Source organism: Quercus suber, unplaced genomic scaffold, assembly GCF_002906115.3.
Source record: "Quercus suber isolate HL8 unplaced genomic scaffold, Cork oak 2.0 scaffold_1064, whole genome shotgun sequence".
NCBI classification, from domain to species: Eukaryota; Viridiplantae; Streptophyta; class Magnoliopsida; order Fagales; family Fagaceae; genus Quercus; species Quercus suber.
Genome location: NW_027070472.1, coordinates 85678 through 98480, shown reverse-complemented (window position 1 = coordinate 98480; position 12803 = coordinate 85678). Strand labels below are relative to the sequence as shown.

The 12803-nt window shown below is 36.8% G+C and overlaps 2 protein-coding genes across 3 annotated transcripts; both read left to right on the top strand.

Moving 5' to 3' along the window:
- The first annotated feature begins 7474 nt into the window (after window positions 1-7474).
- On the top strand, window positions 7475-11698 carry LOC112023640 (putative pentatricopeptide repeat-containing protein At5g43820). 2 transcript variants are annotated; one of them, XM_065769144.1, is made up of 3 exons: window positions 7475-9713; window positions 10779-10863; window positions 11682-11698. In XM_065769144.1, the coding sequence occupies exon 1, from the start codon at window positions 7928-7930 to the stop codon at window positions 9611-9613; it is 1686 nt and encodes a 561-aa protein (XP_065625216.1). In that variant the 5' UTR covers window positions 7475-7927; the 3' UTR covers window positions 9614-9713; window positions 10779-10863; window positions 11682-11698. The 2 variants fall into 2 exon arrangements, with proteins under 2 accessions (XP_065625216.1, XP_065625215.1); XM_065769143.1 differs by lacking the exon at window positions 11682-11698 and having other exon boundaries at window positions 10779-11645.
- LOC112023642 (uncharacterized) lies at window positions 9998-12583 on the top strand. The gene is made up of 5 exons (XM_065769152.1): window positions 9998-10174; window positions 10360-10417; window positions 11682-11736; window positions 11898-12036; window positions 12440-12583. The coding sequence occupies exons 1-5, from the start codon at window positions 9998-10000 to the stop codon at window positions 12581-12583; spliced, it is 573 nt and encodes a 190-aa protein (XP_065625224.1).
- The last annotated feature ends 220 nt before the right edge of the window (window positions 12584-12803 follow it).

Below are 12803 nucleotides of genomic sequence, written 5' to 3'. Positions count from 1 at the left end.
GAAACCTACCCACCGCCCCGTTGCTTTGTTCAGTAATAATATGAAGATTGCATACGACGCATAGCATATTGGACTTCCTATAATTATGAAGCCTAAGTGAGATAGGAAAGCCCATTTCTTCTTATAGGCCATGAATGCAGGTGCAATATTGTCGAAAACTTTCTGGTCCAGTAGGAAACTCAAACAAGCCATGAAAGCAACGTTGAACACTACTGAAATTAAAAACCAGTTAACAGAATGAATCCTTGCAGGTTGTGCCGCATCTCCTGTACCTGCTATGTCAGTTTGCATCCCCATTTGCTCTTGATTCTCATCTCTTGTGATTCCCTCAGTAATTCTGTCTCTGGCTACCATAACTTCAACCGCAGAAGAATTTGCTTCCAAAGCTTGGCCATTCAAGTCAAGTATACCCTAATGATATAAAGAATAAAACCTTTCTAAATCAGTAAATGAATCTAAAAGCTGATTACCAAAATAGGTTTAGTGGAACAACATAATATTTTCAGTTACTAATCAACAAAAGTTCCCCACAAAAAATCTCCTTCAAAGCATCATCCTCGTCAAAGATGTTCTTTGTGGGGGTTCAAATAACGACTAGTAGAATAGACAAATAATCACATCAAGAACAGACTTATACTTTGCTACAACACCTACCTATTTTATTTTTGGGTAAAATGGCAGTGTTTATCCAATATTCCAATTAGATGATTAAACATTAATCAAAACTTAAAAAAAAAAAAAAAAAAAAACTAAATCCCTTAACGACAGAGGAATTTCACCTAATCAAAAACTCTCCTCACTCACACTTTATGAAAATTTAGTTAACTTAAATTCCACTCTGTTTCTTGTTCTCAAAACAGAGCACAGCTTCTAATTTTTAAACAATCCAAGGAGGGAGCAACCTTAAGTCCTCCACTAGCATGCTTGCACAAAGGCTTCCTGGGTAGCTTCTAGCAAGAGAGAGCTACTCGGTAAGCCATCACTAAAAGATTAAGTTTATCATCCAATTATCAGCGACTTCATCGAAACTTTATTTTTTGAGGAGAGACTTCAACAAAATTTGGACTATGGAGACTTAGATAAAAGTATTGGCTTGACACGCTACATACGTGCTGCTACGAAGGGATCTGGATGTGATATTAGGATATGGCTCATTGCAGCCATATCTCTCTCTCTATAGCTAACTATATAATAAATATTATATTATTGTTTCACATATTATAGTGCATTTTATTCATTCATAACTCGAATTTTGACTTTAAAAAAAATTGCAAAATTGATGATTCATGTGAGCAAAATCTAAATAGATAAATAACATAATAAAAATGTTTATCAAAAAAAAAAAAATGAATGCACTTTCTTTTTATGAAGGTTTTTTTAAAATATAATTACATTAAAATATTATTAGTATTCAAATGAATAACTTCTCATTTTTCAAATTTGTCTCAAATACTATATAATCATGATATGCAAAATTGTGTGTCATATATATATATTTCCCCCTCAACCCAAATACTAGCTCCGCTACTGATTTACATGCATATCAACCCTTTAAGATTTATTTATTTTTTTTTTTTTTTAAGAATCCAGACCCGAAGTCACAAGCCTTCAAGATTTAAGAAAGTAAAACTAAAAAAATCACAAAAAGAAAAAGAAAAAGAAAAAGCCTTTTATCTAATTCCCAGAACCCAACCTCACTATTTCTTAAAATATCAAATTCCAAAGCACCCAGCAATAGATGCTTACATGCCTCATCGAGAAAAGTGTGTGTGAGTGGGAGAAAGAAAGAGAGATCGTACCTCAGGTGCTTCTTCATTGTAAACAAACTTTATTTCGGATGACATTTTCTTTCTCTAGGAGAGCCAAATTATAAATTATAAAAGAAAAGGTTTGCCGCTCCTGATAGTCTTAATAGTCTTGCTAAATAGATGTCTTAATAGTCTTCTTATATTTTTGGTGATGATAGTCTTAATAGTCTTCTTATATTTTTGGTGATGATTAGTGATGGGTGATAGTGTTCGGCTTATTTTAATATTTTTGGGTGCCTCGGGTGTTTAATATTTTTGGGTATTGCCAAATCGTACCAACCCAGAAAACCCTCCAGAGGTTTTTTCCAATGTAGCTCGTAGTTTTGCAGAATTGATGCTTTAGTGGGAATGCATTAAGAGGCGGGAAAAGTAATAATAGTTTTGCAGAATTGATGCTTTAGTGGGAATGCATTAAGAGGCGGGAAAAGTAATAACAGAAATCTAACTAACTAAGCAAATAGGTATTGCTAAATAGAACCCTGAGGAAGCCAAATGCATTAAGAGGCGGGAAAAGTAATAATAATTTTGCAGAATTGATGCTTTAGTGGGAATGCATTAAGAGGCGGGAAAAGTAATAACAGAAATCTNCCCCCCCCCCCCCCCCCTCCCAAAAAAAAAAAAAATCAGTTGTTATCATTTCCAAACATGGATTATGGGTCCTTAAAACCAAAAATAATTGTGAGTTATAAAGCTCAGAAAAGTAAATCCCACTATACAGTTAAGATGTTGAACCTAAGTATGCTTTGTATGGAAAAGAAACGAGCATTCACCTTTCATATATAGATAAAAGGTTAGGTTTTGTTTCTCAAAGAAAAAAAAAAAGGTTAGGTTTTGCTCAAGATGAATTTAGAGAAGGTTAATTACACTATTTTACATTGAGTCGTAGAGAGTGGCTTTGATTATTTGTTTTCTATCAAGTATGTTTTATAAATTAATGGTCTGTTTGGATTAAGGGAGAGTGATGGAGAGTAGAGTAGAGTAGATTTGATTTAGCACAAAATTAGTTTATTTTTAACCAACTCTACTTTACTCTCCTTTACTCTCCTTCCTTCCCCCCTCCATCCAAACAGGCCATAAATGTGTTTTTCTATTGAAAAATGGTGAGGTGGATTACTAAAGTCTAATAGAGGACGTCATGAAGGTAAAATGATACATTTTAAACAACAAGTAAACAGTGTTAAAATGACCAAAATTACAAGTGGGTAAATTATAATTATCTTTAAAATAAAATAGTGGCGACTCATTGTACCGCTCTTGATTTAGGGAAAGATGTAATCCGTTCAACCGCAATTTTAAGAAGCACCAACATAATATCAACCATTCATGAGTCTGACCCAATAACACAGATAGTAAATGTTGTTGTCTCTCCCATCTTTCAAACTAGCAATATTGGCTCCTATTTGTTTTAACATCTCTTTATTAGCCATCACATGGGCTATCAATATCATTTCAACTAGTAACTCTCATCCATTTCTACTTGTGCAGGAGCTTCGACTTTCTTGGAACTACTAAAAGTCAATGATCAAACTCAAGTGAAGTTAAGGACGTGCTTTCTTTGGGTGGGGTAAACTATTGTGCATGAAACACACGGAAAACCAAATGTAAATATGCCAAGTTATTTGTTAAAAGTCTTTTAATTTTTCTCTTGATTATTCAAAAATAGTGGACACGTCGGATAGTAACGGATACGTCAATTGACAAAAATAGTGTGTACCTCGGAAAATAATGGATGTGTCAATTAACTAGAAGTTTATGTATGTTTTTCCTACTAGTTTATCAACAATCTTAAACGGTTGGTTTGGTTGGAGGAGTGAAAAAGTGAGAGGATAAAAAATGGTAAAATGATGGAAAAGTAAGATAATAGAAAATATATAGTTTTCCCTCGTGTGTGTTTGGTTGGAGGGATGAAAAAGTAGGAGGGTGAAAATTTTTTTTGTTTGGTTGAAAAGAAAAGTGGGAGGATAGAAAATGTAGTTTATATAAATTGACTATTATACTCTTATTACATCATAGGTAATAAATAGATTTATTTGTACTCATTAAATAATATAAAATTTACCAACAATTCTATTTTTCAATGAGAAGTGTTACATCCACAATATTTTTCACAATACTTTCACAATAAAATTTATGTGAAAAGTTGTTACTAGTTTTAATTTGAACCTACCACTGATATTATTTTTTTACTCACAAATATTAACCAATAACAATCTATTACTTATCCTATCAAAAAAAAAAAAAAAAAACAATCTATTACTTAAAATTTATCGTGAAAATATTATGAAAATGTTATGGTAACATTTCTCAATTAGGATTTTTTTATTCTTTATATTATTTATGTGGGGACAATTTTTGCTTCAAGACCAAGGATTAGACCATGTTGGAACCTAGGCAAATTTGTTGTCCCACATGGGAAATAAATGCTTCCTCTTCATGCCATATAAGGGATGACTAAGTGGATGAAGAGTACCACTAGTTTGGTTGCTAGTTTTGTCCCCACAAGTTTTGTCCCCACATTAAAAGGATCCTTTTAATGTGGGGACAATTTTTGCTTCAAGGCTAAGGGTTAGACCATGTTGGAACTTAGGCAAATTTGTTGTCCCACATGGGAAAGATTTCTTTCCCATGTGGGACAACAACCAAACTAGTGGTACTCTTTCTCATTAGTTCATCCCTTATATGGCATGAAGAGGGAGGAGCTCTTTTCCATGTGGGACAATTGGCGCTGTCTGTGAGAAGAGTTTGAGCAAGAGTGGAAGCAATGATGGCAAAACCATAGCAGCAACCAGCAGAATATAGGGCATCCTAACACGTCGATCATTTTCTCAACTTGGAGCAAAGACATAATCGTGAAGGAAGTGTACATACTACACACACTGACCAAAGCCATCCATGGGGTGGAAGTCACGTGTCTCATGCAAAGAAAAACAGAAACATTCAACTAGAGATTGGCCAGCTAAAAAGGGAATTGCGCCATGCAAAGAGGAAACGATCCTCTTCATACTCTGATGATAATTCTAACAACGAACAAGATATCACTTATAAACAGAGATCTCGAACACTAGTCAGTGAATCCTTTTCCTATGAAGAAGAACATTATCGTAAGAGGCAACCTCGAAGCCCATCACGTGGAGGCATAGGGAACGATGCTATGAGCAAGGCTTTGAATCAAATCTCTGGGTCGCCTTTTATGCGTAGGATTGAAGAAGCAAGACTTCCTTATCGTTTTCATCAACCAACTTTCATTATCTATAATGGTAGAACAGATCCCATGGAGCACGTGAGCCACTTCAACCAAAGGATGGCTGTACATTCGAAGGATGAAACTTTGATGTGCAAGGTTTTCCCTTCCAGCCTGGGACCAGTTGTGATGAGATGGTTTGACAGCTTGAAAGTAGATTCCATTAGTTCCTTCAAAGAACTCACTCAAGCATTTGGTTCCCGTTTTGTCACTTGCCGAAGAGTGGCTCGACCCTTAGCTTCACTGCTATCCTTGAGCATGCAAGAGGGTGAGACCTTGAAAACGCACTCAGATAGGTACTGGGAGATGTTTAACGAGATGGAAGACGACTATGATGAAGTGGCCCTTAATACGTTTAAGCTCGGCCTACGTGTCTAAGGCCATTACATTAAAGTTGCCCTCCATATCATTAAATATCTCCCAATATCTATCCGAATACGCCTTAAGGGACTCGCCCTCACGCATGCTTAAGGATATCAGAGAAGACAAGGGCCTGACCACCCTTCGGCATGTGACGAAACGTGAACCAAAAGCTTGAGTGAGCTCTTGGTAAGAATTGATCGAGTCTGCTTTCAGGTTATCAAACCACCTCATGGCCACGGGTCCAAGACTAGAAGGGAATACCTTGCACATTAGAGCTTCATCTCTGGAGTAGACAGCCATCCTTTGGTTAAAATGCCTCACATGTTCCACAGGGTCAGTTTTACTGTTGTAAATAGTAAAGGTTGGCTGGTTAAAACGCCGAGGAAGCTTCGCTCCTTCAATCCTGCTCGTGAAAGGTGACTTGGAGATTTGATTCAAAGTCTTGCTCATGGCATCATTACCCACCCCTCCATGTGGTGACCTTTGAGGTTGCTTCTTACGAGGGTGCTCATCCTCATATGAAAAAGATTCGCTGATTGGAGTTCGAGACCTCTGCTCATAAGTGGTGTCTTGTCCGTCACCTGAGTCGTCATCGGAGTGTGAGGCAGCACGTTTTCTTTTCGCATGGCACAGCTCCCTTTTTAACCTTTCAATCTCTATTTGCATGCTGTTTTTCTCTGCATGAGAAACATGACTTCCGCCATGAGGTTGAGTTCGTTCAGTGTGTGTAGCATGCACACTGCCTTCACGGTCTTGTCTACGCTCCAGATTGAGAAAAGGATCAATATGTTGGGACGCCCCTGATTCTGCCGATTGTTGCCCTGGTTCAGCCATGATCAACTGCTGCTACTTCCCCTTACACTCAAGCTCTTCCCACAGACGGCACCAATTGTAGGGTTAGGATTTGTGGCCCAAGCCCAAAATAATAAATTTGTAGAGTATGGGTAAAAGAGCTAAGTTAAGTATTGGATTGATAACAACGAATCACAGCTTTCAAACACAAGCCAACATGAATTTACATGTAAATCCTGAAAATCTGAAGAGTTATATTATTGTTTATCTGATGAACAAAGGTCTTAGGGTTACAGTCAAGTTCTCTCTTTCTTTTTTTGTTCTTTTCCCTCTTCCTTCTCGTTAGGAGCTTCCTTCCTTTATATAGCCACCCTTCTCTTCATCTCCATCGTCCACTTGTTCCTCATTCATGAGTTTGCCTGAGTACATGTCACGTCAAGCATCTTCTTTTAGCTCTGTGTGAGTGGCGGTAGGTTAGGATGCATTGTTCAGGAGTCTTCTTCACATAAATGCGGCCAGAAAAGTTGCTGCAGAGTATTAAATACGGTGGTACCAGCTTTCCCTTTAAATATTTCTCCATCCTTATCGTTTCTCAGCATACTCAGAGGTTATCTTGATCAGGTGGAGTCCTTGGAAGGTCATTTTGGCCTTTTGCACACTCAATTGATTTATAATATTTGCGTCTGAAGATTACAACCTCTTCGGACAGGAGATATCCTCCTCGTCACATAAATGCGGTCAGAAAAGTTGCTGCAGAGTATTAAATACGGTGGTACCAGCTTTCCCTTTAAATATTTCTCCATCCTTATCGTTTCTCAGCATACTCAGAGGTTATCTTGATCAGGTGGAGTCCTTGGAAGGTCATTTTGGCCTTTTGCACACTCAATTGATTTATAATATTTGCGTCTGAAGATTACAACCTCTTCGGACAGGAGATATCCTCCTCGGATTGTAATAATTCTTCCTTATGAGGATCCCACTTTCAGATGGACCCTGCCCTTTCCATCTCCTTCTTCTCGGTCGCAAAATAGCTCTCCTATACACTTTCAACCTATTATGTTGGGCTGGACTTTTTTCTCCCCACACAAACTATAAGGTTGATATATGACATCGTACAAGTTAAATTGATTTTTATTTCATATATTTACTATAAAAATGTTATTCATCAGCCATTAGAGTTATTTTATGGTCACAATTGTCGTAATACTTTTATGATATTTAAATTGTCAATCCATCATATCACCCATCAAAACAAAATAAAATATTATACAAAGGTAAACCGCAACTGAAAATAAAGGGCATTTACTGGCATTCCTTAACACAAATCTGCAGCAACTGCTACAAACAGAGACAGATGTCAAACAAAATAAAGAAACACATATGGAAGGATATCCCAACGTTAACGGCTTCTCTGTTTCATCTGAACCAGACGGAACCAGTCGACACAAGGCTAAGCCTCTCTCTTTACCATCACTGTTGCTTCGATGAACCAAATCTCTGAACCTCCATAGCTTCGAGAACCCAGTAGAGTTACTCTTCTTGCAAAGTTCCGGCGAAGCCTTCAAGTTCGTCCGATTCCAACGCCGACGAAGAAGACCCACCTCGCTCTTCAACAAAAAACTTCCTCCACGGTGGCCGGAGACTCAACGAATCGACTTTAGACCTCAAATCTCCGTCGTAATCGCCTCCGAACAAAAGATATCGGTTAAATATCGGACTTTTCATGGCGTTTCAATCCCGACGATTTATCGGGTTTCTCGAGCGCTTCAACAGAACCAGGTACCATTCCCACTACCTCTCTTCATCTACTTCATTTTTTCCATTTCCATTTTCAACTCTAGATGACCAGCCATCACCGAATCACATCAAGTACGAAATAAATCCCAAGGAACGTTTCGTTCTTGACCAGCTCTCTGAGCTTTTACCAATCCCTCGTAACTCTTCAGCACCAAACCCATTTAGATATTCTGAAAATCCCACAAAACAAGTAGCTGAATTTAGAGCAGTTGATGGTTTTTTATTGCCCGAAGAGAAATTACGAGGGGTTTTCCTTCAGAAACTGAAGGGTAAAACTGCAATCGAGCAGGCTTTAACGAATGTTGGTATTGAATTGAGTCTTGACATTGTTGCTAGAGTAGTGAACACAGGGAATTTAGGTGGTGAAGCAATGGTTATGTTTTTCAATTGGGCGATTAAGAACCCGGCTATAACTAAGGACATTAATAGTTACCGTGTGATTATCAAAGCGTTAGGAAGAAGAAAATTTTTTAAGTTTGTGATGGAAATATTGCGTGACATGAGGATGGAAGGCGTGAGCCTTGATTTAGAGACTCTATCAATTGTATTGGACAGTTTTGTTAGAGCTCATAGAGTGTCAAAAGCAATACAAATGTTTGGAAATGTAGAGGAGTTTGGGTTGAAATGTAATACCGAGTGTTTGAATGTGCTTTTACAATGTATGTGTCATAGATCCCATGTCGGTGCTGCAAATTCGTTTTTGAATTCAGTTAAAAGGAAGATACTGTTTGATGTTATGACATATAATATTGTTATTGGTGGGTGGTCAAAATTGGGTAGAGTTAGTGAAATTGAGAGTGTTTTGAAAGCAATGTTAGTGGATGGGTTTAGTCCTGATTGTTTGACTTTCAGTTACCTTATTGAGGGTTTAGGGAGGGCTGGTCGGATTGATGATGCAGTTGAGATTTTTGAGCACATGAAGGAGAAAGGTTGTGTGCCAAACACTGGGACTTACAATGCAATGATATTTAACTCTATATCTGTTGGAGATTTTGATGGGTGTATGAAGTATTATAAGAGTATGTTAAGTAATAATTGTGATCCGGATGTTATTACTTATACCAAATTAATTGCTGCCTTTCTTAAAGCCCGTAAAGTGGCCGATGCACTTGAGTTTTTTGATGAGATGTTGAATCGTGGTCTTATTCCCTGTACTGGGACTGTAACCTCCTTCCTTGAACCTTTGTGCAGCTATGGTCCGCCCCATGCTGCTATGATGATTTACAGAAAAGCAAGAAAAGTTGGTTGTAGAATATCGTTGAGTGCTTATAAGCTATTGCTTATGCGGCTATCTAGGTTTGGTAAATGCGGAATGTTGTTAAGCATGTGGGATGAGATGCAAGAATGCGGTTATTCTTCAGATATGGAAGTTTATGAGTATGTCATCAACGGACTTTGCAACATAGGGCAGCTTGAAAATGCTGTACTTGTTATGGAAGAGTCTTTGCGGAAGGGGTTTTGCCCTAGCAGGCTTATATATAGCAAACTAAATAACAAATTATTGGCTTTGAATAAGGTAGAAAGGGCTTACAAGCTATATTTGAAGATCAAAGATGCTCATCGTGATGAAAATGCTAGGAGATATTGGCGTGCTAATGGGTGGCACTTCTGAAATAGCAAGCTTATCAGCAGCAACTGCAGTTTTTTTATCCTTGCTTTGCAATTCCTGCAGCAAGTTTCAAACTTGCTTGCAGTATGAAATGATTCTTCTTGTAAGTTCTTTTAATTGTCTACAGTAGCACCTGGTGCATACTTTAAACAAATCTTTCATGCAATCACTTTAGGTATTTTGAGAAAATGTTTTCTGGTATAGTATCATTCTTTTCTTTGTTTGTTCATTTATATTTGTGTTGCTACAATAGCTGTTGTAGTGTTATGTTTATTTTCATCATATAAGGTTGGCTTATACTGTTTTATTATGTGCGGGTGCTTCCTTTGGTTGGACCATATGAGCATATGCAGATCATCTTAATAAGTTTTCAGCTTGAAGCTCAAAATGACTAAAATCCAACTTGCTAATTCGCAATATTTGTATAAGCATGATGACTGTGAAGGGCCTCATCCACTGGACACTCACCATATTGTCATCCAACAGAATTCTGCACGGGTTTTCCTTGTCTTCCTCTTTGCTCTTTTGCTGTTCATAAACGCCATCTATCTCTGCTTATTAAATGTAATATCTTTTACTTTGTTTCATTTTAATTCTTTAGCATTCTACGCTTTTCCCTTGGTTTTGCTGCTTGACTAGAACTAGGAAAAATTGCAGCTTACTTTAGATTTCAGAATATCAGTTGTTCATCATATAGTATATTAGTAACTATTAACTGCTGATGAGTTATTGGCATTATGATTTATCAGGTTACTGCAAACAGTAGCAGTAGATCCTCCAAGTGGTTGGTATGTAAACCGTTGACAGGTGGGCTTTGAATGGTCTACCTTCAGCTACCTGTGTTAGAAAGGATCTAATCAAATTTGTATCTCATGTATCTGATGTGTATGTGTGTGTGATACTTTCGAATTTCAACCTTCTGTTATCCCAGGTCTGCATGTTTGATTTGTGTTGTACTTTTTAATATCTAGGAATTTCTCAAAGAATATAATACACACGCATATACATTTTAATAACACCTATACTTAATCGTGATTTTTAAAATTTTTTTTTGTGTATGATGTTGGGGGGATCAGTTGCAATTCAATGCTTTCATAACAAACACAATTTGTTGTAACAGTTTAGATAGATAAATACGAATTTAACTTGATGGCATATCTGGTGACAGGGAACATTAGGTACCATTTTCTTTCTGAGCATGCTTTCCAGTGCTTGCCTTGTCAAATCATATTATGGGACACTTATTGAGAAAGGTGAAAAGCTAAAGACTGCTCCTTTATATATACTTAGTTCTTATTTTCAGGACTATAATATAAAGTGAGGAGTAGAACCTCAAGTTTTAGAATGACAATTACTGCATTGCTGCCTGCTTTGAATAAATTATTTTAGAGAATATTAACTTATGTCTCTGATTGGTTTCTTGAACTTGTTTAAGTTTTCTATGGTGACATATGACCATTTGAAATTAATGTAAGGAGGACAGGGAGACAGTGAATCACTTGCTTATGCATTGTCTTGTAGCTAGAGATTTTTGGGATATGGTTTTTGCTCTCTTTGGAGTACAATAACCATTTGAAATTAATGTGAGGAGGACGGGGAGACAGTGAATCACTTGCTTATGCATTGACTTGTAGCTAGAGATATATGGGATATGGTTTTTGCCTTCTTTGGAGTACAATGGGTGATGCCTAAAGGGTTTAGAATTGCTAGCTTCTTGGCAGGGATGATTTGGCCCATTTGGGAGACAGAGAAACATTTCAATATGGAAGGCTGTTCCACATTGTTTGATGTGGTTTCTTTGGCGAGAAAGAAATGCTAGAACTTTTGAGGGGTGTGAACTTTTGAGGGGTGTTTTTGATTTGAAGATGCAATTTTTCAAAACGTTGTTTGGGTAGATGCTGGCTTTAGGGACGTATCGTTTCTCTAAATTCTTAGGAGTCAAGAATCATTGTACTTGATGCATTATTTTTGTTGATCAATAAAACTTATTTTATATATACATATATATATATATATATATATATATTTTTTTTCCCCATGTACTCGTTGCTTATTTTTTGTTCAAATGCAGAGTCTGTTGTAATTATATCTTCACTCGGAGTGCAACTTGAAGCTCACTATTGGAGGTAATTCTTTCATCTCACATGATTACAATTGGCATTATAACATTAATCCATTGATGTTATCAATGCATGATTTCCATTACATCATCAAAGAAACATAAATAGATAGTGGCATAGCTCATTCCTTCTTAATTGATAAATTTTCATTCTGCATTTTTATTCAGTGGGAGAGTTGTTCGTAGCTTTATTCCTATTGACAAAATACTGAAGCCAGTCCTGAATGAGAATGTGACTCCATTTACTTGTTACTGGAGCTTGGTTTTGCTCGTCCGTGGCAAAAAAGAACTAAATTTGGCATTCGAGGTAAGATATGTTGGTGCATGTCCATTATATGTTGCCACTAGATATCAGTATCGTTGAACTTTAACTAAAATGAACACATATATCTTATGTTAAAAATTGCAAAACTAGTGATGCCAATTGGACAGCTGAATCAACAAGAAGCCAGTTGTGATGAGAAATTTGGGTAGAATTGTCAAGGAGAAAATACATAATGGGTAAAAGTAGAAGGGTGTGGGTTTGGTTGTTGGTCTTGAATTAGTTGGGCACTAATGATTTGTTAAATATTTGGCTTACATGCCCATCCAAAAGATCACAAAGAATAATTAGGATTAAAAGTCTTACATATTCTTCATTTGTTTTTGTTTTAATTTGGTAAATTTTGTCACAATATTACCTTACTGGATCTTGAAAATTTGTTCTGCAGGTAGTAAAACCGCCAGTGAAACTGTTGGTTCCCATCTGGAAGGCATTGTGTGCTGCTACTTATTGTGGAGAAACCACAGATTCTCCTGCAGAATACAATAGGTGCTTATCTATGTCTATAGAGATTCCTTCTTGGTCTGTATAATTTGCCCCTGATGTCTTATCTATGTTTTTTCTATTTAATCTTAATCAGCCTGTAATGTCATGAATCTCACGCTGTTATCTTTGCCACAAATTTCTTTGCATTACTTTTTTCTTTTTTGATGGAACAGCCGAGTGTTTGTTAAGGCTTCATGACATGATGATTATTACAGCGTCCTTATGTTTCACCAGCAACAAAGTCCTTATTAATTTGATTTGTGACC

Bases quoted from the DNA above. Each gene is read 5' to 3' on its own strand.
- LOC112023640 (XM_065769144.1), top strand. From the start codon at position 7,928: ATGGCGTTTCAATCCCGACGATTTATCGGGTTTCTCGAGCGCTTCAAC.
- LOC112023642 (XM_065769152.1), top strand. From the start codon at position 9,998: ATGACTAAAATCCAACTTGCTAATTCGCAATATTTGTATAAGCATGAT. The intron at 10,418-11,681 runs GTGGGCTTTGAA...GTTCAAATGCAG, and splicing joins GGTATGTAAACCGTTGACAG to AGTCTGTTGTAATTATATCT. The intron at 12,037-12,439 runs GTAAGATATGTT...TTTGTTCTGCAG, and splicing joins AACTAAATTTGGCATTCGAG to GTAGTAAAACCGCCAGTGAA.